This window comes from Stegastes partitus, unplaced genomic scaffold (assembly GCF_000690725.1).
Source record: "Stegastes partitus isolate 25-593 unplaced genomic scaffold, Stegastes_partitus-1.0.2 Scaffold715, whole genome shotgun sequence".
In the NCBI taxonomy this organism is placed as follows: domain Eukaryota; kingdom Metazoa; phylum Chordata; class Actinopteri; family Pomacentridae; genus Stegastes; species Stegastes partitus.
Window position 1 is genome coordinate 320,450 of NW_007578446.1, and position 22,093 is coordinate 342,542.

General features: G+C 40.9%; 2 protein-coding genes across 4 annotated transcripts in view; one reads left to right on the top strand and one right to left on the bottom strand.

The window, feature by feature from the left end:
• LOC103364078 (extended synaptotagmin-2-A-like) overlaps positions 1–4,246 on the bottom strand; it is a 63,083-nt gene extending 58,837 nt beyond the window's left edge. For both annotated transcript variants that reach the window (XM_008291084.1, XM_008291085.1), the window contains exons 1-2: positions 4,100–4,246; positions 2,448–2,835 (exon numbers count right to left, since the gene is read on the bottom strand). In XM_008291084.1, the coding sequence (XP_008289306.1) occupies positions 2,448–2,828 (381 nt within the window). In that variant the 5' untranslated portion in view covers positions 2,829–2,835; positions 4,100–4,246. The remainder of the gene's footprint in view (positions 1–2,447; positions 2,836–4,099) is intronic.
• A 10,153-nt stretch (positions 4,247–14,399) lies between these two features.
• Positions 14,400–21,843, top strand: LOC103364080 (zinc finger protein 436-like). Of its 2 annotated transcripts, none has more exons than XM_008291086.1 (3): positions 14,400–14,727; positions 18,238–18,573; positions 19,960–21,843. In XM_008291086.1, exons 1-3 carry the CDS (start codon positions 14,556–14,558, stop codon positions 21,444–21,446), a joined length of 1,995 nt encoding a protein of 664 aa, XP_008289308.1. In that variant the 5' UTR covers positions 14,400–14,555; the 3' UTR covers positions 21,447–21,843. The 2 variants fall into 2 exon arrangements, with proteins under 2 accessions (XP_008289308.1, XP_008289309.1); XM_008291087.1 differs by having other exon boundaries at positions 18,238–18,569; positions 19,960–20,352.
• The last annotated feature ends 250 nt before the right edge of the window (positions 21,844–22,093 follow it).

A 22,093-nucleotide genomic window follows, 5' to 3' on the forward strand; every position in this document is an offset into this window, starting at 1 on the left:
CAGAACCACCCACTATTGAGGAATAGATTGACGTTATACCAGAGGTCTACATTATGGTAAAGCTGACATGTTCCCTAAGAGTGCAAAAAGCTTTGTCAGATCTGGATTAAAATGACTGAGTATGTAAAACCCATAAGGTCCATTTTACTTGAACCTTCCTGTAATTAGATGCAACCGGTTCACTTCATCTAAAGGTCTTTAGTGTTGTAAATACGACATGCATTGGAAATTGCAAAAACTTGCTTTTTAAATTAAAACAAAAAGAAAATTTAAACTTCCAATCTAATCAGACTGATGATTTTCTAACTGCTGTCAAGCAAACTATCTGTCATCACAGCCTACCAGATAATCAATTAAAACAGCTCTAAGCCCTAAATATTCCACAGTCTGGCCTTCACTGGAGCGGAAAAGATTAGACTTGCGTAAATGAGTTCTCCTCCAGATACTACGTGATTTCACAAAGTTTGAAAAACATAAACCCAACAGCAGTGTCTTAAAGAACCAAAGTTTGTTATCCTTCTGTCAAAAAAAAAAAAAGCTTTCAGGAAAACTCGGTGCTCTTACAGATTATCTGCTACCTCGGGCCAAAAGAACTCATGCATGCTCATTGCAGAGTTGGCAAGGGCTCCCTCAGGTATACACTACGGCCTTTGTGTACACGCCCAATGGCCATTCTTAGCGTGCCGGGGAACTCGTAATGTTGGCTGGTAGAGATTGCCACATGTCATTACGATAGAATAAGTCAACAGGGAGAGAATGGCAGCTATGTGGAAGGCGTGTGGCCGGTCTACTCTTATGGTAGCTGACTGCACGGTGACGGGCGACCACACCAAACACCACAGGAATGAACACAGAAAGTGAAAATTAGAACAGGCTTGATGACTCCTCTGCCAGCCTTAGCAGCACCAAGGGCCCCGGATACCACATGACAGCAACTCACTGAGGATTTCTGCTTCTTTGAGGGGTTAACGGGATTGAAGTGAGGCTGATTAAATCCTGGAACTGATGCTGAGCTTGGAGGCCGTCAACAAAAGTGCAGAATGCATGGTCTTTCCAGCGGCTATTTATGAGACCCTCATTAACAAGCAGCAAAGTTTGTTTGTCGGGGTATCAAATGTCAGACACGTTGCCGTGTTTCTGCCATTGTGAATCTCCGGGACATCCTCTGAGAAATACCTCTTGGAAGATGAGGCAGATTATTAAAACCAACAAAAACAGGTAGTATGTGGACCTCTTCTTTTATATTTAGGTTAGGGACTGTGTTACAGACAGTTTCCAGTATCCTAATGTAACTGTCTGGCAATGACAGTAAATAATGTTATAACTTGCTACAACTTTGGGGTAAAAAAAGGAATTGCAGATAAACATATCCTAACTTCAGCCAGGATTTGCTTCTGTCATTATTAATGGAAACATCCTATATTATAGTCTTCCTTTCTTAAAATTTCATTTAATACCTGGGGCCTACAACAGAATATAGTTCAATAAGAATTGAACTGTTTCAGTCATAAATTGTTTGGACGCTGAAATTCAGTGTGACCTTGACATCACTTATTGGTTTGTGGACGACTGCTTTGAAGCCTCGTGTTTCATTTCTAAGGTAGCCCCGCCCTAAAACACACTATGTATTATCATCTATTTCATTCTAAATGGGACCATAATTTACAAAATGGACATAATTTTGTATTAAATAATTCTTTATTCTAGCGATTGAGACCATAAAGTCAGTAAGAAAATGCCCCCTGAGGGAACAGATCAAATGAGAAGTGGGGTCATTTCCTCATAGACATCTACACAATCTGTCTTCTTTTTGCAATCTGGGGCGCTGCCCTCTGCTGGTCAGATGTTCACTTTTCAGACACAGATGCTTCTTTTCCATGCATTTTATTACCTCACAGAAAGTATAGTGAAATTCAGAGAATCTTTGAGGGACAACTTCGACGCTCATATTTCTGCTCCCTGCGGACAATCTGTCTGCCGTAAGCTATTCATTTTCTCCAAGCTAAACTGCAGGAACGACCAAATGACAAAATGAGATCAAATACCGTAAGTCTCAAAAAATGTCAATAGCAAGTCTGGTTTCCACCTCACGTGCAAGCGTTGGGAAAAGTTAACCTCCACCACAAATTACAGGGCACTAATCTGGTCCTTTAATTGAATCCAAAAGTACGAGCGTGAGTCTGTAGTGTTTTTTATTACAGAGGGAGAGGATAAAGTTTCCCAAAGACTCTTGTTTAAGTGTTTTCAGTAAAAAGGCTGAAGGAAATTAGTGGGAAGACTTGGCCCAGAAGTCTCTATCAGCCCGTTTGGCAGGTCAGTGCTGACATGCTATGCATCATGTTAACTGGGAGAACACCCAAGGGAGTGTTCGAACCAGACTCAAAATACAAAGCAAAGAGGATAAGATGGTGATAACAGCAGGGCTGTATTGCTGCTGGAGAACTTACCCATGGTGGCAGCTCTGTGGTAGGCACACTTTGCCTCACTGCTTTCTCCTCATGCTCCAGGAATGCCAAGGCACGGTTTATCCTGTAGTCCTTAGTGCCGTGGTTCTTCCTCCAGTAGAACAGCATGGCGAGTCCGATCAGAACCCAGCTGAAGCTGAACTCAAAGTATCCCAAGACATAGATGGGGAAGATGATGGCAAACGTCTTGGCAAATTTAATCCACATTTGAGTGACATCTGTCAGAGAGGACTCCTGGTCTTCGTCCAGCTCGTCCGGGGACAGAGGCGGGCCCATGGTGGACCCTACTGGGCTGCTGGGCGCCGAGACGGGTCCGTTCGCACTGACACCTGGTCCCGCCGAACCCTCCATCCTGTTACTCATTTCCCCCCTGGAAAGACATTTTTCGACAGTCACTTACTGCAGATGTCAGTACCTTGTCACACACAGAGGCTAACAAGGCTGTAAGTGTTTCGTCACAACAAAGCAGAGGCCTCAAGGCTGCAAGATTTCTATCTCCACATGCTAAATGTCAAGCATTTATAACACAGACGCGCTGTAGTTTTATCCGTGGGTATAAAACAACATGACGCTTGACAGTGTCACAACAAGCTAAATACTGAATCCCACAAACACACCACAATATTCTGTGTACTACAAGTTATTTTATTAGAGATGGACTTGAATAGAACTATGCTGAGGTAAGAAATCTGTATCGTTTTCCTTCCTGTGATACAAAGAACTGAATAACAAAGAGCACAGCTTTTAATTTGAACTATATCTCCATATCTGTACAATTTAAGTTTATTTACGCTATCATTAAATTTGGAAGGGTGCAAAACAAGTGCATATAACTGAAAATCTTGCAATTTGAATGCATGTGAAGTACTGGTAAATCAAAAAAGAACAATTAAGTAGTATGAGGTTTAGTCTAAATTATAGTAATTCCCCTTCAACAAGTTGGTAGTAAAATGTTGCTATGCAAATGACAAATAAATACAATAAAGTTTCAATTAGAGCAAACACAAAATGTTTCATTTAATCTGTAAAATACGTGGAAATTCTGTTTTATTCGTTGTCTACGGTGTATCCATACAGACTGCAGGGTGACCTGACGCTCCAATGCGTCATACAAATGTTCTTTGGAAAAACGTCCACTTTTAGTTACCTGTATTTCTGACACAAGGGTTGCTGGAAAGAATGGAATGAAAGAGCTGTTGATAAACGATTACATCCGCTCATTAATTCGGCAAACTTGCAATACACCTACATACACTTTAAATAAGTATTTTAACTTTGAAAAGTGCCTCATCCTGATTTCCTGCTGCCAAAACACACCGCCGTGGATGGCGACGACGAGTGGGAAGCGGTTCTGAAACTAGTGGTTTTGCTGGCATACCAGTAGTTTTATTTGACCGTATGTACGCCGAATGTAGATCACCTTCTACTGTGGCTGAAATATAAGTAAAAGGCTGCTTGTGGTATGTACAGATTTACGGTTAAGTAGAGCAACCCTTATTTGCCGGATTTTTTGAACGCAGTCCGTCGTGACGCCACAAAGTCACACGTATTAGGGCTACTGCGTACACCAAACACCACAGAAAAAGAAACTACTTCTTCTTCTTCGCTTACCGCCAAACCAGCGACACACTCACCGGTATCCGCCTGCGACATTCGCTCTTCCCTGGAAAATAAACTAAAATTCACTCCGCCGGTCTGCTCCACTGCATGCCGACCAGAGCAACTCCAACAGCCCTCTGCCCTCCTCGGTTCGTCCGACTGCGAAGGCGTCCAGCCCGTCTCAGCGAGCCCGCAGGAAACTGTCATCGCGGGAAAGAGGTCAGCCTCCGCCGGGGAGGGAGCTTCAAACCCCGACCACAGCAGCGGGCCCGGGCGCCATCTTGTGGCCTGAAGAAACATTACTATTGTTGTTGTTGTTGTTTATTTAATTAATTATGTGACATTTAAAAACTGCTCCAACTGGCAAATAATGCAGTAAGTAATGTTGTAAAAGATGTAAAATTAGATTTTTGATGTGGACTTTATGCACGCTTTTGACCCTTTTTTTCTTTCTGTAGTTGAACTTTAATCTTTTATTTTATTTCTTTTATTTTTATTTTTATTTTTTGTTAGATTTAAATACAGGAATATGTTGTAATGTTTTGGTTAAATGTTGGAAAAGATATTGTAAAGTTGGATTTTTGATGTAGACATTATGCACACTTTCAATCATTTCTTTTCACAGTTTAACAAAAAAAAGGGAAAATCTGAATAATGATTAAAATAATGTTTTGTTATGTTCAGAAAAAGTTCTAAGCAATACAGTAGTTTGACTTACCACATGAGAACTGACAAAGGTGAGAAGTCATAATCCTGAAAAATTAATTTGGTTAAAAGTTTAAGAAGATGTTTCAGATGTAAAGTGCTTTTAGATTGTTCTTCAACAATGATTAGAATGAGTTTATTGTTAGTCTGTTCGAGATGGGTCTGATAAAAATGGGTTTTATAGTGTAAGACAGCACAATCAAATTGTCCAGTGGATACACGGTGAATCTTCCTGAAGCACATTACATTTTTAAATGTTTTTTAAATTTTGTTTTTGTGCAGTAGGGTTCTTTGAAAAAATGTCACTTTCAACGGCTCCACTTTTGTGAACAGATGTGTTCCACACAGTGTTCATTATTTCGAGGGACTACTCTGATGTTTACAAACTGTGAGAGAAATTTTGATATGATTAAATAGTTTTCATTTCTTTACTTATGTCAGTGTGAATAAAATTCAAGAAAAATCTGCTTCAAAAACTGTACTTCTATTTTTTGGAACTTGTAAATATTTTGGACTTTTGACATTAAATCTAGAAATAATTGTTACAGCTGCTACTTAAGTGCTTGTTTTCAATTAATGGCTTGGCAATATTGCACTTTTTTTTATTCCCAAAGCCAGTGTATGGTAACTAAGTACTTTTTCTCAAGCACTGTACCAAAGTTTTATGGTTGCTCTTTTTCAGTTTTGAAAGATGCCATAGAAATACAGTTAATATTATCATTATGATTATTCAATTAAACTTCTTCCAACACTACCAAAACTAGCTATCTGGTGGTACATCCATCAGTTCTGTCTGAACAATAACTTACTAACAATAACTGAAGGCATTTACTCAGGTACTGTGATTACAACATGTACTACATAGTTAAAATCTTGAGCACTTCTTTTAATGAAAAATAATTTTTAAAAAGATCTATTTTGACCTTTTTTTTTTTTTTTTTTAAATGTACTTCTTCTGTATTACACAGGCAAATATTAGACTTTTACATTTATGTTGAATTTAGAATATGACATTTGGGAACAGTATCACTAAGTATGTAAACTAGATAAAGAAAGAAAGAAAAAGAAGAAGAAGAACTCCACTTTGACCAGCTGCTACAGTAAAGGTTTACAGTTGAAGACGGAATTAAAAGGTAACGCAGTGTTTCCACCGGACTTTAACAGTGTGACTCCCAACGAACATGAAGGATGAGAAGACGCCAGCAGCGTTAGCTTCACGGATGTTTTCATGTTTGAAAGTATAAATGTTGGATAAGTCATTTCATCTGATGAAGTAACGATGAGTTCAGTTCAGAATCTGAGAGAGTTGATCAACGAGCGACTAACTGCTGCTGCTGAAGAAATATTCACAGAGTTTGAAAAAACCATCGTCCAGTACGAGGAAGTGATCGATCGTCAGCGCAGACTGCTGGATGTCATCTGGAAACCACAGATAACGTTAGACACGACAGGTATGTGGAGCTGTCATGGTGTGAATGTAGAAGACACAAGAGAACCGGAGCTTGTCGGTCACTCCAGAGTGTAGGAACATGAGGTGTGACTGTGAGCCAACGAGCACAACATACACTGACTGCGGACAGGTTCACATGCTAACGAGGCTAACTAGCGAAGCTAACCCAGCCCTACGGCTGACAAGCTAGCGGGCTTGAAATGGGCCCAGCGGAGCTCAGATCTGGTCTGCAAGGTGCCAGTTGGGAGCACTGTTGCCTCGCAGCAAGAAGGACTCTGGTTCGCGTCCCTGTGGGGGCACCGGGATCTTTTTGCGTGGAGTTTGCACAAGTCCAGAAACATGCTGAGGTTAATTGGTGATTGTAAATTGTCCGTAGGTGTGAATGTGAGTGTGCTTGGTTGTCTGTCTCTAAGTGTAGCCCTGTGATAGACTGGTTACCTGTCCAGGTGAACCTGCCTTCACCCTGAGTCAGCTGGGATAAATTTCAGCCCCTCGCGACCCTAGTGAGGATTAAGCGGTGTAAAGATGATGGATGGATGGAGCTCAGATCTGCTTCCTTCACAGTGTCACTAACTCATGAACTCACAGAACTCTTAAACTCTGCTTTCAGACCATTGTTGCTGTTGTGAAAAAACACATGTAGAAAGTCACCTTGTTTTCTTTCTGAATCAGCTGCAGCATCACACAGCAGCAGGATGTCAACTGTCTCCACACTGAGGGAGGAACTGTGCACTTTGCTCAGGTGGCACAACAGAGAAATTAACAAATTAATGTTATTGATTGAATATTCTCTGCAATAAATAGCAATCGAATAATCAACAGTGTAAACGGCAAATCAGCACCAAACATAAAAAAATATTTATGTGATTTCTGCATCACCATCTGAATGCATGTAGGTTTCCATGGCAACGCACTGCATACAGTGTGCCATACTGTAATCATATGGTTACACTCAGTGATTTTAGTAACGTACAGCTTAACAGGTTTGCAGATAAAACAAATCCCCTCAGGTGAGAATCTGAATCACTCGTAAAGAATCAACAAGAAACTATTTGGTTAAAGGGAGACGCTTGTCACAGCCGATATCAATCCAACACTCTGAACATGACCTGCCCCAGACCAGGTTAGCTCTGCAGAAACAGTTACCATGTTGTTGGCAGAATTAAAGAGAGCCACCTTCATGACACTGACAACTCTGACTTTAGGCTTAACATACCTCGCTAACCTACTAATCTCACTTTGTATTGCAGCCCTCTAGTTATGTTGAAGAAAAACAGATCAACACATATAAACACACCTTGATCACAGCAATCCTGTGATGCATGTTGAGAACTAAACTGAATCTTGAATAAAAACCTACATCTGAGATTCTTATACATGAAGGGACAGTGAAATTGATAAGCCTGTTAGTTATGCCTTCACACAGTCTGCAACTTTTTGCAGTCTCTTCTGCAGCCAAGCAGAAGTGACATTAGTCTGCATTATGTCTTTCCTACTTCTCAAATATTATAGTCATTGGTCATCTGATGCTGACTCAGCCTCTTTCATGTGAACATCCTCATAGCCAGGTTCAGACACCCTGGGTCTGTTCAACTTGCTTCATAACAAAGGCCTCGGGTGGCTTCTTTTAGTGTGTACATTTTCTGGTGTCTCATTGTGATATACGTAGCTTTACTAACCCAAACGCTTTGACTGCAAAATAAACAGTGAACTGCTGTGAACACATTCACACTTTCTGCAGTGAAATCACTGGAAACAAAACAGGCATGTCAAAGATAAATGCAGCAGCATCAAGGCTGTCGCGACATTTTTACTTTTAGCAAAACAGTTTCCTCTGTCCTTTTATTTCCCTGGTATATAAAATGGATTTTTGTATTATATTATATTTCCAGTAATCACCTTAGAAAGCAAGAATGGAACTTATCATTTAAGTTGATAAAAACATGAGGCCACAGACGTTTGACCTAATAATAAAATCACAGTTTATTATCTGCAGTCTGACAGCTGATACTTAAGTTTGGTCTGTGCAAAGTCTGTTTTATAGGACTGGCAGTTATGTCAGTGTTTCCTGAACCATCCATCCATCCATTATCTATACACCGCTTAATCCTCACTAGAGTCGTGGGGGGCTGGGAGCATATCCCAGAAGACTTAGGGAGAAGGAAGGGAACACCCTGGACAGGTCACCAGTCTATCACAGGGCTACACTTAGAGACAGACAACCAAGCACACTCACATTCACACCTACGGACAATTTACAATCACCAATTAACCTCAGCATGTTTCTGGACTGTGGGAAGGAAGCCGGAGAACACGGAGAGAACCCACGCTGCACGGGGAGACCATGTAGAGACTCCACGCAGGAAGATCCCGGGTGTCCTCACCGGGATGTGAACCAGGGACCTTCTAGCTGCATCTTGCAGCCCCCTTTTCCTGAACCAATTAAATGCAAATATTAATCAAAATAATTCAAATAATGAACATTTTGAAAAGGGGTCTGGCACCGCAGTGTATTTGGGTCTACGCTTGTATGTAGATGTATTCATAATAATTAAAGGAGAACCCTTTTGTTTTGTTTTTCTCAATCATACTTTTTAAGGTATCTCATGGTAATGTTCCATCATGTTTTCATCTGTTGCACAGTGAACACTGCAATGAAGCTTCACTTGACGAAATTATATCAAATTGCAAGATTCATATTTTGGCCGAATTGTTCAGTTAAAACTAGAGTACATTTGCTCTGATTTGTTTTCTACCTCCTGGGCGTCTCCCTTTGGAGGTTTTATGGGAGGAAACCCCAGAGTAGACCCAGCTTACTGGGGAAGATTACATCTCTAAGCCTCAGAATCCCCCAAGAGGAACTGGAAGACTTTGCCGGGCAGCGTGACATCTGGAATGCCTGCTTAACCTCCCACAACCCGATTCTGGCTGAGAGGAAGAAGATGGATGATTAAATGAATGAATGAATGAATGAATGGATGGATGTGTTTTTCTATCTTCACATTAGTAACCCTTGTGTCCCTTTATCCCTCCAGAACTCCCACAGCAACATGTTTGTGAGCAGGAGGAGGTCCTTGCTGACCAGCAGCTCTGTAACCAGGAGAGGAACTCGTATCTGGACCAGGAGGACCCAGAGCCTTCACAGATTAAAGAGGAACAGGAAGAACGCTGCACCAGTCAGGATGGAGAGCACCTTTTACTGATGCAGAAGACTGGTATGCTGGTTCAGTGCAAGTCCAAATGTAAAGAATTATCCTGAGAAATATTCCAAGTCTTTGAAAAAACACTCATCCAGTATGAGAAACAGATTGATAATGTCACCTGGAAACCTGAAATAAATGACACACAATAGATATGTAAATCTACATCACATTGGTTTTTAGGGTCACATATAGTAACTAAAAGGCAGCTGCAGTAAATATTATTAATGCATAAACTTACAGTGTGTGTAAGTCACAGGAGAAACTGACTTCAATTCTTAGGGTCTGGCGGTGTTTCCTTTATGTCCACTGGGTTCCAAAAAAAAATAACTCTGATTTTCTTACTGCTGGAATTAATCTGATCAGCTGAGGGTTTTAAAGAGAAGACGTTTTACTCTGTTGGCTACAGAAACACTCTTATTGTACAAAGTGTTGGAGGGTAATGCTTCTTCTGCCTCATAAACAATCTTGGCTGAGTGCAGTGTTGTGTCAAAACCTGTCTCTCCACCATAATACAGAGACACAAACCTGCTAGGTTCATTCTGTCATCATTTCAAATCATGGAATTACCATCAGCGAGTGACTTTTGATTGAAAAGTTTAACCTTAAGATCATCATATTTTATCAAAATACTCTTTTCTGTCTCATTCAGAAACTTGCCAAAAATAAAGCTTTCCTGTAAAAAACACAAAATATTCTGTGCTGTTTGGCACAACTGACACTCCATGCCTGACTTAGCTGTGATATCTGTGGTATGTACAGTTCATCTCCCCCAATTCTGGTAACATTTGCTGGCATTTGGAAAAATGTGGTACATATTGATTACAGTTTCTTTCAACAGGTGCAGAAATACGTATTCTAATAAAACTTTTTTGTTTAGTATTTATGAAGCTCTAACTGTGTGCTGTTCGCTAGACGTGTCCACAGTGAATAAAATGTGATGAGTAAAAATGTGTTTGGGCTTCATCGGGTTAAATTAGAATATATTTGCTAGGATGTATGCTTAGCTATCATCACATAAAAACCTATTTTGTGTCCCTCTGTCCCCACAGATCTTCCACGACAACATGCCTGTAAGGAGGAGGAAGCTCTCACAGAGCAGCAGCTCTCTGAACAGGAGAGGAACTTTAGTCTGGAGCAGGAGGCTGCAGAGCAGCAACAGATTAAAGAGGAACAGAAGGAACTCTGCCTCAGTCAGGAGGGAGAGCGGCTTGTCTTGAAACAGGCGACTGATTCTTGTATGATGATAGCAGTTTATGGGGAAAGTGACCACAGTGAATCAGAACCAAACAGTGACCAGCTCTTCTCTTACAATTCTCCTGTATCTGAGAGCCAAGACCAGGAAGAAAGCAAGCATGTAGACTCAGAATCAACTAGTAATGCGCAGCTGAAGAAAAAAAAGAGATGCCAAACAACCAGCAGGCACAGTAACAATACAAACAATTCTTCCATGTCAGAGAGTCCTTCTGATGCTGACACAGGGAAAGAATGTGACATTTGTGGGAAAGTATTTAAGAATAAGCTCCAAATGAAGAGACATCACAGAAACCACACACGTGTGAAGGCACATGTTTGCAAAACATGCGGGAAAAGTTTTAGCTTCAGCTCTCAGCTGAAAGTCCACATGGTGGTCCACACAGGTGAGAAACAGTATTCTTGTGAAATGTGTGAAAAAAGTTTCAGTCGTCGTGATCATTTGTTGGGCCACATGAGAACTCACACTGGTGAGAAGCCATATTCATGTGAAATATGTGGGAAAAGTTTCAATGACAATAGTAAATTGACTGTCCATGTAAGATTGCACACCGGTGAGAAACCTTACCCCTGCAACACATGTGGGGAAAGGTTTAAAGATTCATCAGGACTCAAAAGTCACATGAGAATTCACACAGGAGAGAAACCATATCGCTGCCCAACATGTGGGAAAAGTTTCTGTCAGCGTGGTAATTTGTTCTACCACTTAAGAATTCACTCAGGTGAGAAGCCGTATTCTTGCAAAACATGTGGGAAAAGTTTTAGTTTAAAGAGTAGTTTGACTTCTCACTCAAGAACTCACACAGGTGAGAAGCCCTATGCTTGCAAATTTTGTGGGAAAAGTTTCAGTGTAAGTAGTAGTTTAACTGTCCACTTGAGAACTCACACAGGTGAGAAGCCGTATTCTTGCCAAACTTGTGGGAAAAGTTTCACTCACTATGGTAGTTTTTTGCCACACATGAGAACTCACACAGGTGAGAGGCCGTATTCTTGTAAAACGTGTGGGAAAGGTTTTACTCGGCGTGTTTATTTGGAGCACCACGAGAGAACCCACACAGGCGAGAAGCCGTAGTCTTGTGAAACGTGGAAAACGTTTCGCTCAACGTACGCATTTGTTGCACCACATGAGAACTTGCCCAAGTGAGTAGCTATATTCTTGTGAAACATGGTGGAGAAGTTTCAATCTAAGTAGGAATTTGACTGGCAACTCAAGAACTGCTAGGGAAGACTTAAATATGTATCAGCACTGGGAAGTGACTTAAGTATTCACAGAAGCCGTAGTCCTGAAACATATTTGGGAAACAGAGTTTCATGTAATATTTCTTTCAGGTTAAGATTGTGCTTCAACAATGATCCTGTGAGTTTATTACATGTCGCACTGTGAGAGATTGATCTAATAAAGTCTGATTTCCATCTGTGTCGCACTGCACAATCACTTTGAGCTGTAAAACTGCCCAATGGATATGTGGTGACTCTTACAAAAGCACAGTAAACTTGCAACAGAAAGTCACAGCGTTATATTGGATTTTGTGGACATTGCATTACTTAATTTATAATTGATTTTATTGATTCCCCAGGCAGGAAAAACTTACAACTACCCCCCAGTAAATATTAAAATCAACTTCATTTTTACCAGCTGCAACAATAAAGTGACAAACTTCTTAATGCGTCATTAATTATAATCCAATATCATACATTATTTTGAAAAGTGTCATTCTACATAATGTATATTTTTACTTCTGGTACTTTAAGTATATTTTGGTGCTCATACTTTTGTATTTAAGAAAATTCTGAAGGCAGGACTCTTGCTTGTAAGTGAGTACTTCTATGCTGAGGTGCTGGTACTTTCATTTAAGGAAAAGAATTTGAGTACTTCTTTCACTCCTGCGCAAACCAGCACGTCAGTGACAATACTTTCTCAACTATAGCCTGCTTCCACTAAGTGGGCACATTTACTGAAGTACTCTAATTACAACATAGCTGTCCTCAGAGGGGCCAGGTAACATTTACATTTCACACAATTTACTGTTGACAACTTTTGTTCTTCATGTCATGTGTGGTCCCAGAGTGTTTCGTTTAAATCTGTTGCTCCTTGTTATTTGCTGTTTCGCTCATGTGTCCTACATCTGTTATGTCAGTGACTCCTGATTGTATTTCTTGTTTAGCTCTGAAAACTGTCACCATCTGGATTTCCTGCATTACTTTCTTGGTGCCATTAAGGACTAGATGGCTTTTATTTTCTTGCAACTGAACACAGAAAAAAACTGAAGTTCTGGCAATTGGTCCTGATCATGCCTGAACAGTATCAGTCTCCATCTTGGACCACTAACAATGGACATGAAGCACTTAGCCAGAAACAAGAGGGTTGATCAATACCTCAACTTCTTGTTAAGTCTTGCTATGTGCAAATCAGAAATAGTGCCACATTGTAACCAATCCTGGACAACTAACAAGATGGAGAGTGACCATGAAGGCACTCAGCCAGAAACGTAGGAGTTGTTTTGATTACAAACTCAACCTCAGTCAGCCATTAAGAGTCTTCTCAAAAATATGGTTGAAAAATTCATCCACAACTTCGTCATGGACCGACCACTGCAACTCACTATTCACTTGCCTCAATGATGCAGATTTACAGTTACAGTAAACACTTCCGTTACACAGGCTCCCTGTTCGTTACAGAATTCAATCTATGATTCTGCTGAATAGTTTTAAATTTCTACACACAGTCTGACCCTGCTCCACATCTGAGAACTATCAACCTCTTTGTTCTGTGTCTCGACCAGCTGTTAGAGGTCCCACAGTCCAGGCTTATAACAAAGGCAGGCTGAGGTTTTACTCTTACAGCTCTCATTGCCTTCAATGTTTTATTGTTGCTCTTTTTTGTAAAGCATCTTGAAACCATCTGAAAGGTGCTATAGAAATAAAGTTATTAAATAAGTAAATAAAGAGTTTTCTAAATAAATATCAATGAATATATATATAGAGAGAGAGATATAGAGAGAGAAATAAAAGAAAAGAAAGAAAATAATCATAATATATGTTAACACTGTTGCCTCACAGCTAGAAGGTCGACGGTTGGCGTCCCGGTGAGGACACCCGGGATCTTCCTGCGTGGAGTCTCCATGTTCTCCCCGTGCAGCGTGGGTTCTCTCCGGGTTCTCCGGCTTCCTCCCACAGTCCAGAAACATGCTGAGGTTAATTGGTGATTGTAAATTGTCCGTAGGTGTGAATGTGAGTGTGCTTGGTTGTCTGTCTCTAAGTGTAGCCCTGTGATAGACTGGTTACCTGTCCAGGTGAACCTGCCTTCACCCTGAGTCAGCTGGGATAGACTCCAGGATTAAGTGGTGTATAGATAATGGATAGCTTTATATATACTTATATTACTTATATTAACTGAGTACGTTTACTCAAGTACTGTAAGTACAGTGTTATGGTCCTCAGGTGGTCCAGACCATGTTTAGATTACACACACATGAAATCTTGAGCACTTCATTTAAAAAAAAAAACAAAACATCAATTTAGAGATTTTTTTTGGTACTTTTAATGATTTAATTTTATTTTAAATGTACTTATACTTTGCTGTATTACACATGCAAATATAGATACTTGAACATATATGTTGAAAAATATTACATCTAGTCAAACTGTTAGTGAGTGGGTGAACTAGGTAGAAAATAAAACTCCACTTTGACCAGCTGCTACAGTAAAGGTTTTCAGTTGAAGACGGAATTAAAAGGTAACGCAGTGTTTCCACCGGACTTTAACAGTGTGACTCCCAACGAACATGAAGGATGAGAAGACGCCAGCAGCGTTAGCTTCACGGATGTTTTCATGTTTGAAAGTATAAATGTTGGATAAGTCATTTCATCTGATGAAGTAACGATGAGTTCAGTTCAGAATCTGAGAGAGTTGATCAACGAGCGACTAACTGCTGCTGCTGAAGAAATATTCACAGAGTTTGAAAAAACCATCGTCCAGTACGAGGAAGTGATCGATCGTCAGCGCAGACTGCTGGATGTCATCTGGAAACCACAGATAACGTTAGACACGACAGGTATGTGGAGCTGTCATGGTGTGAATGTAGAAGACACAAGAGAACCGGAGCTTGTCGGTCACTCCAGAGTGTAGGAACATGAGGTGTGACTGTGAGCCAACGAGCACAACATACACTGACTGCGGACAGGTTCACATGCTAACGAGGCTAACTAGCGAAGCTAACCCAGCCCTACGGCTGACAAGCTAACGGGCTTGAAGTGGGCCCAGCGGAGCTCAGATCTGCTTCCTTCACAGTGTCACTAATTCAAGAACTCACACAACTCTTGAACTCTGCTTTCACATTGTGTTGTTGTGGGAAAAACACACACATAGAAAATGGCCTTGTTTTCTTTGTGAAACAGCTGCAGCATCACACTGAGGGAGGAACTGTGCTCAGGTGGCCCAGCAGAGGCCTGTGCTGCAAACCAGGACTTAAGGTTAGCCGGGTCATTTCAGGTTTAACTTCAGGACTGGTTTATTCATTACTGAGTAAATCTATTGTAATTTACAGTGTACAGATAGTGAGAGGAGAATATTTTAGAGCTGCAAGCGGATAGCTCCACAGGTTGGCCAGTCGACCCATGGGTCATGGGTTGGCCATGGGTCGACTGGCCAACCTGTTGAGCTACCCCCCCTATCCAGGGGCTGGAGTCCCTGATGCAGTGGCTGTGATTCAATTCCAGCCAATGGCTTATTTGCTGCCTGTCCTTTCCCCACACTTCTCCCCATGTTTCTCTGTCACTCTTTCACTGTCCTATACATTAAAGGCAGAAAAGCCTCAAAAAATATCTTTTAAAAAAAAGTGACAATGCAGTGCTGGTATTAAAACAATCATTAATCAAAGGCAGCAGTAAACAAATATGTCTTTATCCTTGATTTAAAGGAGCTGAGAGTTTCAGCAGACCTGCAGTTGGCTGGAAGTTTGTTCCAGACATGTGGAGCATAAAAACTAAAAAACTAAACTAGTTAAAACATTGAAGTCACAATGCACAGTACAAGGTTACATCAAATAAGGTTCATTGCACAACAAATCAAAGCCAGATTTGGGTGCTTCTACCACCTGTGCAGTATGTTAAATGCAGTATGCTCAAAATACCCAGAACCTCAGTCAGATTTTGCAGTATGCAAGCCGGCATGCTTGTCTGGCCAATCTGACCAACAGTCCTTTGCGCAATTCTGTCAGTGTCTGGTGTAAACAAGCTTTGCACTACAAAGAACAGCCAAAGTTTAGGGTGCAATGTTTTGACAAAGTAGTAAGTGCCAGTTGTACGCATATCGCATGAAACTCTGCAGCTGTAGTATGTACTTAAAGTAGAAAGTATTCAGCTTGGAACACAGTCTGAATGTGAGAGAAGTGAATCTGTCCTTCACATCACCACAACAGTTGTTTTATTTTTAATGCTTGATTATTTATTTGTTGAAAATAGTGTCTTATTTTGTGATTTGCATACAATGACTGACCTCAAAGCAACTTGTAAACAAAGTAACAGTGAAATAGAGAAGCATGCATTCACACAGCTTGCAGCTTTTGCAGCTTTCTTTCCCGCTTCGACTGCAGCAGCTGTATTTCTTTTATTTTGTAGTATGTGTTCAAAATCTTCACATTTCTCCAATATCATAGTTTGCTCTTTGTAAAATATGCTGCTGTGGTGCCAGCAAACCTGTCCATGTTTGCGATTTGTCATCTGGTGTTGACTCGGCCTCTTTCATGTGAAAACACGCAGAGCCAGGTTCAGGAACAGGATTGATTCACTGAGTGGATCACCAGCTTTGTGATTGCCTATACTGACTGTTAGGTTTAGTCAAGCAAGATAACGAGGATTTGTTGAACTTGGTTTGTGGAACAGGCCTCAGGTAGCTTCATCAATTATTTACATCTTGTAATGTGTCATTGTGACGTATGTAGCTTTAACCTAAACGCTTTCACTGCACAGCAAATGGAACAGATTCGGCATTAAAGTTAATAAGAACAAAGCGGTCCTATTCAGGATGATTGCAGCACCACCAGGGCTCTTGTGACATTTTTATTTTAAGCAAAAAAAAAACAAATAACAATTTAACTTCAGAACTGCATACTTTTCTTCTTGTGTATAAAGTGGATTCTTTCAGGTAGTTGTCAGTTTTTCAGATTAAATGCAATGATGTAGCATTTGAGTGATACAGTTGCCTCACTGCAGGAACTGAACTTGTTACTGAGGTAAAAATAACAAAATAAGCAACAGTCAAATAATGAAATCACAGTTTATGTCTGTGAAGATTCTCAGTCATCCCAGTCAGGGTTATTCTCATAGATTAATGGTATCAGCTGGACCTGCTTGAGTTCCTTGAAGACGTTCCACCTTCATCCAAGAGGCTTCATCAGCTGTGACTGACTGGTTGGGAGTTCCACATCCTGATATCCTGAAGGAGTCATTAACACCTGAGTTTGGGTTTCAACTGGGGGTTTGTTGCTCCTCCCCCTCGTTATGCGGGTCGTTAGTGCTCCTCCTGACACGATGGGGATCAGTTTCCTGGCTACAGCAGATACTTTTGTTTGGTCTGTGCAAAATCTGTTTTTTAAAGAATGGTAGGAATATCAGTGTTTCCTGAATTGTCCCTTAAAGGTAAATACAAATTAAAATATTTTGAAAAGTGAAGATTAAAAAGGTGTTCTGCTGCTGCTGCTGTGTATTTTGGTGTTCGTTCCTACCGTAGCTCTCCCCAGAGTCGTAGGGTGGTGGCATGTAGTATCATCCAAACTGAACAGAGAATAACTAAATGAAATACAGCATAAATAGAAATCTTGGGGTTGTGTGTCTGTTTAAACCATTGGAACCTGAAATTTGAGCAAAACAATGGAGGTAAATGTAAGTTTTGTTTTTAGTTTACAAAAAACATTAAGAAATTCAACTTAAACATCTCATTCCGGAAACATTTTTTTAGTTACTCCAGCACAATGTATAGAGTTTTAACTTGAACTACTTTTGATTGATGAAATAGTTCCTATTTGTACTTTCTGCGGTAAAATGTATGACTCTGACCTCGTTGGACTCCTTATTTAATCCTGAGTGTTCTTCTTGTGAGTCAGGATTTGGATGGTATCTCATGGTAATGCTCCATTGCTTGTTTTGAATCTATTGTACAGTGAATATTAACTGAGAGTTGGCTTGAAGAAATTGTGTAATAAAGTCAAATCACAATTTCTGTCAGAAAAATTGCGATTACATGTTCAGCCCAAGTTAAAACTACAGGACGTTTGCTCAAATGTGTTTTTTTCTGCCTCTTGGGTGCCTTCCTCTGGAGGTTTTCTGGGAGACCCCAGGGTAAACCCAGCTCACTCGGGGAGATTACATATCTGATTGAACTTGGGAACACCCTGGAACATCCCTCAGAAGGAACTGGAAAACACTGATGGGCAGCGTAGTGTCTGGAAGGCCTGCTTAACCTCCCGTGATCTGTTTATGGCTAAGAGGATGAAAATGGATGATTTAATGGATGTGTGTCTTTCTATCGTCCCATTAGTAATGCTTGTGTCCCTTTGTCCCACCAGGACTCCCACAGCAACATGTTTGTGAGCAGGAGGAGGTCCTTGCTGACCAGCAGCTCCATAACCAGGCAAAGAACTCCAATCTGGACCAGGAGGACCCAGAGTCTCCACAGATTAAAGAGGAACAGGAGGAACTCTGCCTCAGTCAGGATGGAGAGCACCTTGTACTGACGCAGAAGACTGATATGCTGGTTCAGTGCAAGTCCAAATGTAAAGAATTATCCAGAGAAATATTCCAAGTCTTTGAAAAAACACTCATCAAGTACGAGAAACAGATCAATCATCAGCACAGACTGCTGGACATCATCAGAAAACCTGAAATAAAGTTACATACAGTAGGTATGTGAAGCTGTGTTCCACTGGTGTCTCGGTTTACAGACAGACGATTGGCAATATAAGCCAACAGCTGCAAATGGTATTATTGCATATGTTTTCTAACCTTGTACCATTAAACCAACAGTGTAAGAAACAGGGGAACCACACTTAAATTCTACACCAGTGTTTCCATTAGGCTGACTGCTTTGTGATGCTGGGGATGCCTTACTGTGCTTTTCTCTGTTGGCTTTTCTTTTTTCATTTTGTTGTTCTGCACTGATAAAAACTGGACCGTTTGTTACGAATAAATGTTCCTCTTCTGCCTTTGAAATCAAGTATGGGTCAAGTTTTGTCCTGTGCTTATTGAAAGGTGCAGTTGTAATGTTACAAACACAAGAGCTGCTCATCCTCTGGCCAGAACTTGTGTCCCTGACTTACATCAGCCACTCTCACCAGGTCCAGGTGTCAAAAAACACGGGTAGTTTGGCCTGACTTTCAGATGGCTGGGGTTGCTATGAGTCCATGTTTGGTTTTCGATGGACTAGCACTTGTTGGGAAGCTTGTGTTGCACTTCAAGTAGATCAATGTGTAATGCTGTCTTCACTTCACCTGTCTCCGCTGCTCACATTTCTCAGATGTATTTCTGAAACGTGTCGTGAGCTTCCATTTCAAAACGAGACTGAGCAGAAAGTAAATCGTACTTCATTAGTGAAAAAGATGTGGCATAGTTTTGAAGTAGTATACAGAAGAGCAAGTTATCGGAAAGCTGTTGGTAGCTACATCCAGGCATTGTAACTGCATTATCTTGCACAGAATACATTTACAACAAGTTTATTCATTTACTTTTAGCCATGGTTGTGCTGATTCCAAAAAGGTGCTCACAGTGAGTGAAAATGTGACAGGAGCAAAACACATCTAGAGATTGCTTTGGATTCAGTGAATTACATTAGAAAATATTTGCTCAGGGGCTGCAAGGTGGCGCAGTTGATAGCACTGTTGCCTCACAGCAAGAAGGTCGCCGGTTGGCGTCCCGGTGAGGACACCCGGGATCTTCCTGCGTGGAGTCTCCATGTTCTCCCCGTGCAGCGTGGGTTCTCTCCGGGTTCTCCGGCTTCCTCCCACAGTCCAGAAACATGCTGAGGTTAATTGGTGATTGTAAATTGTCCGTAGGTGTGAATGTGAGTGTGCTTGGTTGTCTGTCTCTAAGTGTAGCCCTGTGATAGACTGGTTACCTGTCCAGGTGAACCTGCCTTCACCCTAAGTCGGTTGGGATAGACTCCAGCCCCCCCGCGACCCTAATGAGGATTGAGCGGTGTAGAGATAATGGATGGATGGATGGAATATTTGCTCAGATGTGTGTTTTCCTGTTATCATATTAGTGACCTTTTTCTTGTGTCTTTGTCCCTGCAGACCTCCCACAGCAACATGTCTGTAAGGAGGAGGAGGTTCTCACTGAGAAGCAGCTCTGTAACCAGGAAAGGAACTCATATCTGGACCAGGAGGACCCAGAGCTTCCACAGATTAAAGAGGAACAGGAGGACCTCTGTACCAGTCTGCTCCAGGAGGATCCAAAGCCTCTGCAGATCAAAGAGGAACAGAAGGAATTCTGCACCAGTCTGGATCAGGAGGACCCAGAGTCTCTGCAGATCAAAGAGGAACAGGAAGAACTCTGCATCAATCAGGAGGGAGAGCACTTTGTCCTGAAACAGGAGATGGATACCTTTGTAGTGATAACGTCTTTTGAGGACAGTAACCAGAGTGAACCAGAACCAAACAGTGACCAGCTCTTCTCTCACAATTCTCCTGTATCTGAGAGCCAAGAGCAGGAAGGAAGCAAGCATGTAGACTCAGAATCAACTGGTAATGCAGAGCTGAAGAAAAAAAAGAGATGCCAAACAACCAGCAGGCACAGTAACAATGTAGATAATTCTTCCATGTCAGAGAGTCCTTCTGATGCTGACAAAAGTAAAAAATCTGCAATATGTGATGTTTGTGGGAAAGCATTTAAGAATAAACCCCAACTGAAGAGACATCACAGAATCCACACACGTGTGAAGCCACATATTTGCAAAACATGCGGGAAAAGTTTTAGCTTTAGCTCTCGGCTGAAAGTCCACATGATGGTTCACACGGGTGAGAAACAGTATTCTTGTGAAATGTGTGAAAAAAGTTTCAGTCGTCGTGATCATTTGTTGGGCCACATGAGAACTCACACTGGTGAGAAGCCATATTCATGTGAAATGTGTGGGAAAAGTTTCATTGATAATAGTAATCTGACTGTCCACATGAGATCACACACAGGTGAGAAACCTTACCCCTGCAACACATGTGGGGAAAGGTTTAAAGATGCATCAGGGCTCAAAAGCCACACGAGAATTCACACAGGAGAGAGACCTTATTGTTGCCAAACATGTGGGAAAACTTTCTGTCAGCGTGGTAATTTGTTGTACCACTTAAGAACTCATTCAGGTGAGAAGCCGTATTCTTGTGGAACATGTGGTAAAAGCTTCAGTTTAAATAGTAGTTTAACTGCTCACTTGCGAACTCACACAGGTGAGAAGCCTTATTCTTGTGAAACTTGTGGGAAAAGTTTCAGTGTAAGTAGTGGTTTAACTGCCCACTTGAGAACTCACACAGGTGAGAAGCCGTATTCTTGTCAAACTTGTGGGAAAAATTTCACTCACTATGGTAGTTTGTTGCACCACCTGAGAACTCACACAGGTGAGAGGCCGTATTCTTGTGAAACATGTGGGAAGAGTTTCACTCAGCGTGTTCATTTGTTGCACCATGAAAGAACCCACACAGGCGAGAAGCCATATTCTTGTGAAACATGTGGAAAACGTTTTACGCAGCGCACTCATTTGTTGTACCACATGAGAACTCGCACAGGTGAGTAACTATAATTTGAAAAATTGGAAAAGTTTAAGTCTATGTAGGGGTTTGACTGCCCCCTCCAGAAACCCCACAGGTCGGAACCTTAGTGGTGACTCTTACAAAAGCACATCGAATTTTCAAAAGACAATTTGAAATGTTTCATACTTTAGAGTAAACACTTCATTAAAAAAATGTTTATATTGGTTATCAATCTCTGCTATACTTCAGAGGACAGCGTGATGGTGCGACCGGATATAATGTAAGTTTCAGTGTAAGTTTTTTTTTTTTACAACTAAGTGTGTTGAAAAATGTAATGTTAAGTCAAAATGTGTGTAAATTAGTTGCAGTCCTGTTCATCTTGGTAAACTATGTATTTCTGTGGTTGTACATTTTTGTATAAAGAAAAACAAAAGAAAAAAATCCTTTGTAGTAATATTTGGAAGAAGAACATGAAACCTTCTTGCAAAGAGCTGCACAGACCTTTATAGTGATTCATGTCAGATACAGATGCATCTTTTTTTAAGATGGTTAAATTTTTTAAAAAATCTACATGTAGCCACTTCAGTTCAGGTCAGATGACACTTATAACACTTCTGAAGTTTTACTTTGTGAGTACTGCACTAATGACATGTATCTTAATCAAGTTGTATCTATATATATATATATATAT

Excerpts from the sequence above, each read along its gene's own strand:
- LOC103364080 (XM_008291086.1), top strand. The coding sequence starts at position 14,556 with ATGAGTTCAGTTCAGAATCTGAGAGAGTTGATCAACGAGCGACTAACT. Across the intron at positions 14,728-18,237 it reads GATAACGTTAGACACGACAG|GACTCCCACAGCAACATGTT; the intron begins GTATGTGGAGCT and ends TTGTCCCACCAG. Across the intron at positions 18,574-19,959 it reads AATAAAGTTACATACAGTAG|ACCTCCCACAGCAACATGTC; the intron begins GTATGTGAAGCT and ends TTGTCCCTGCAG.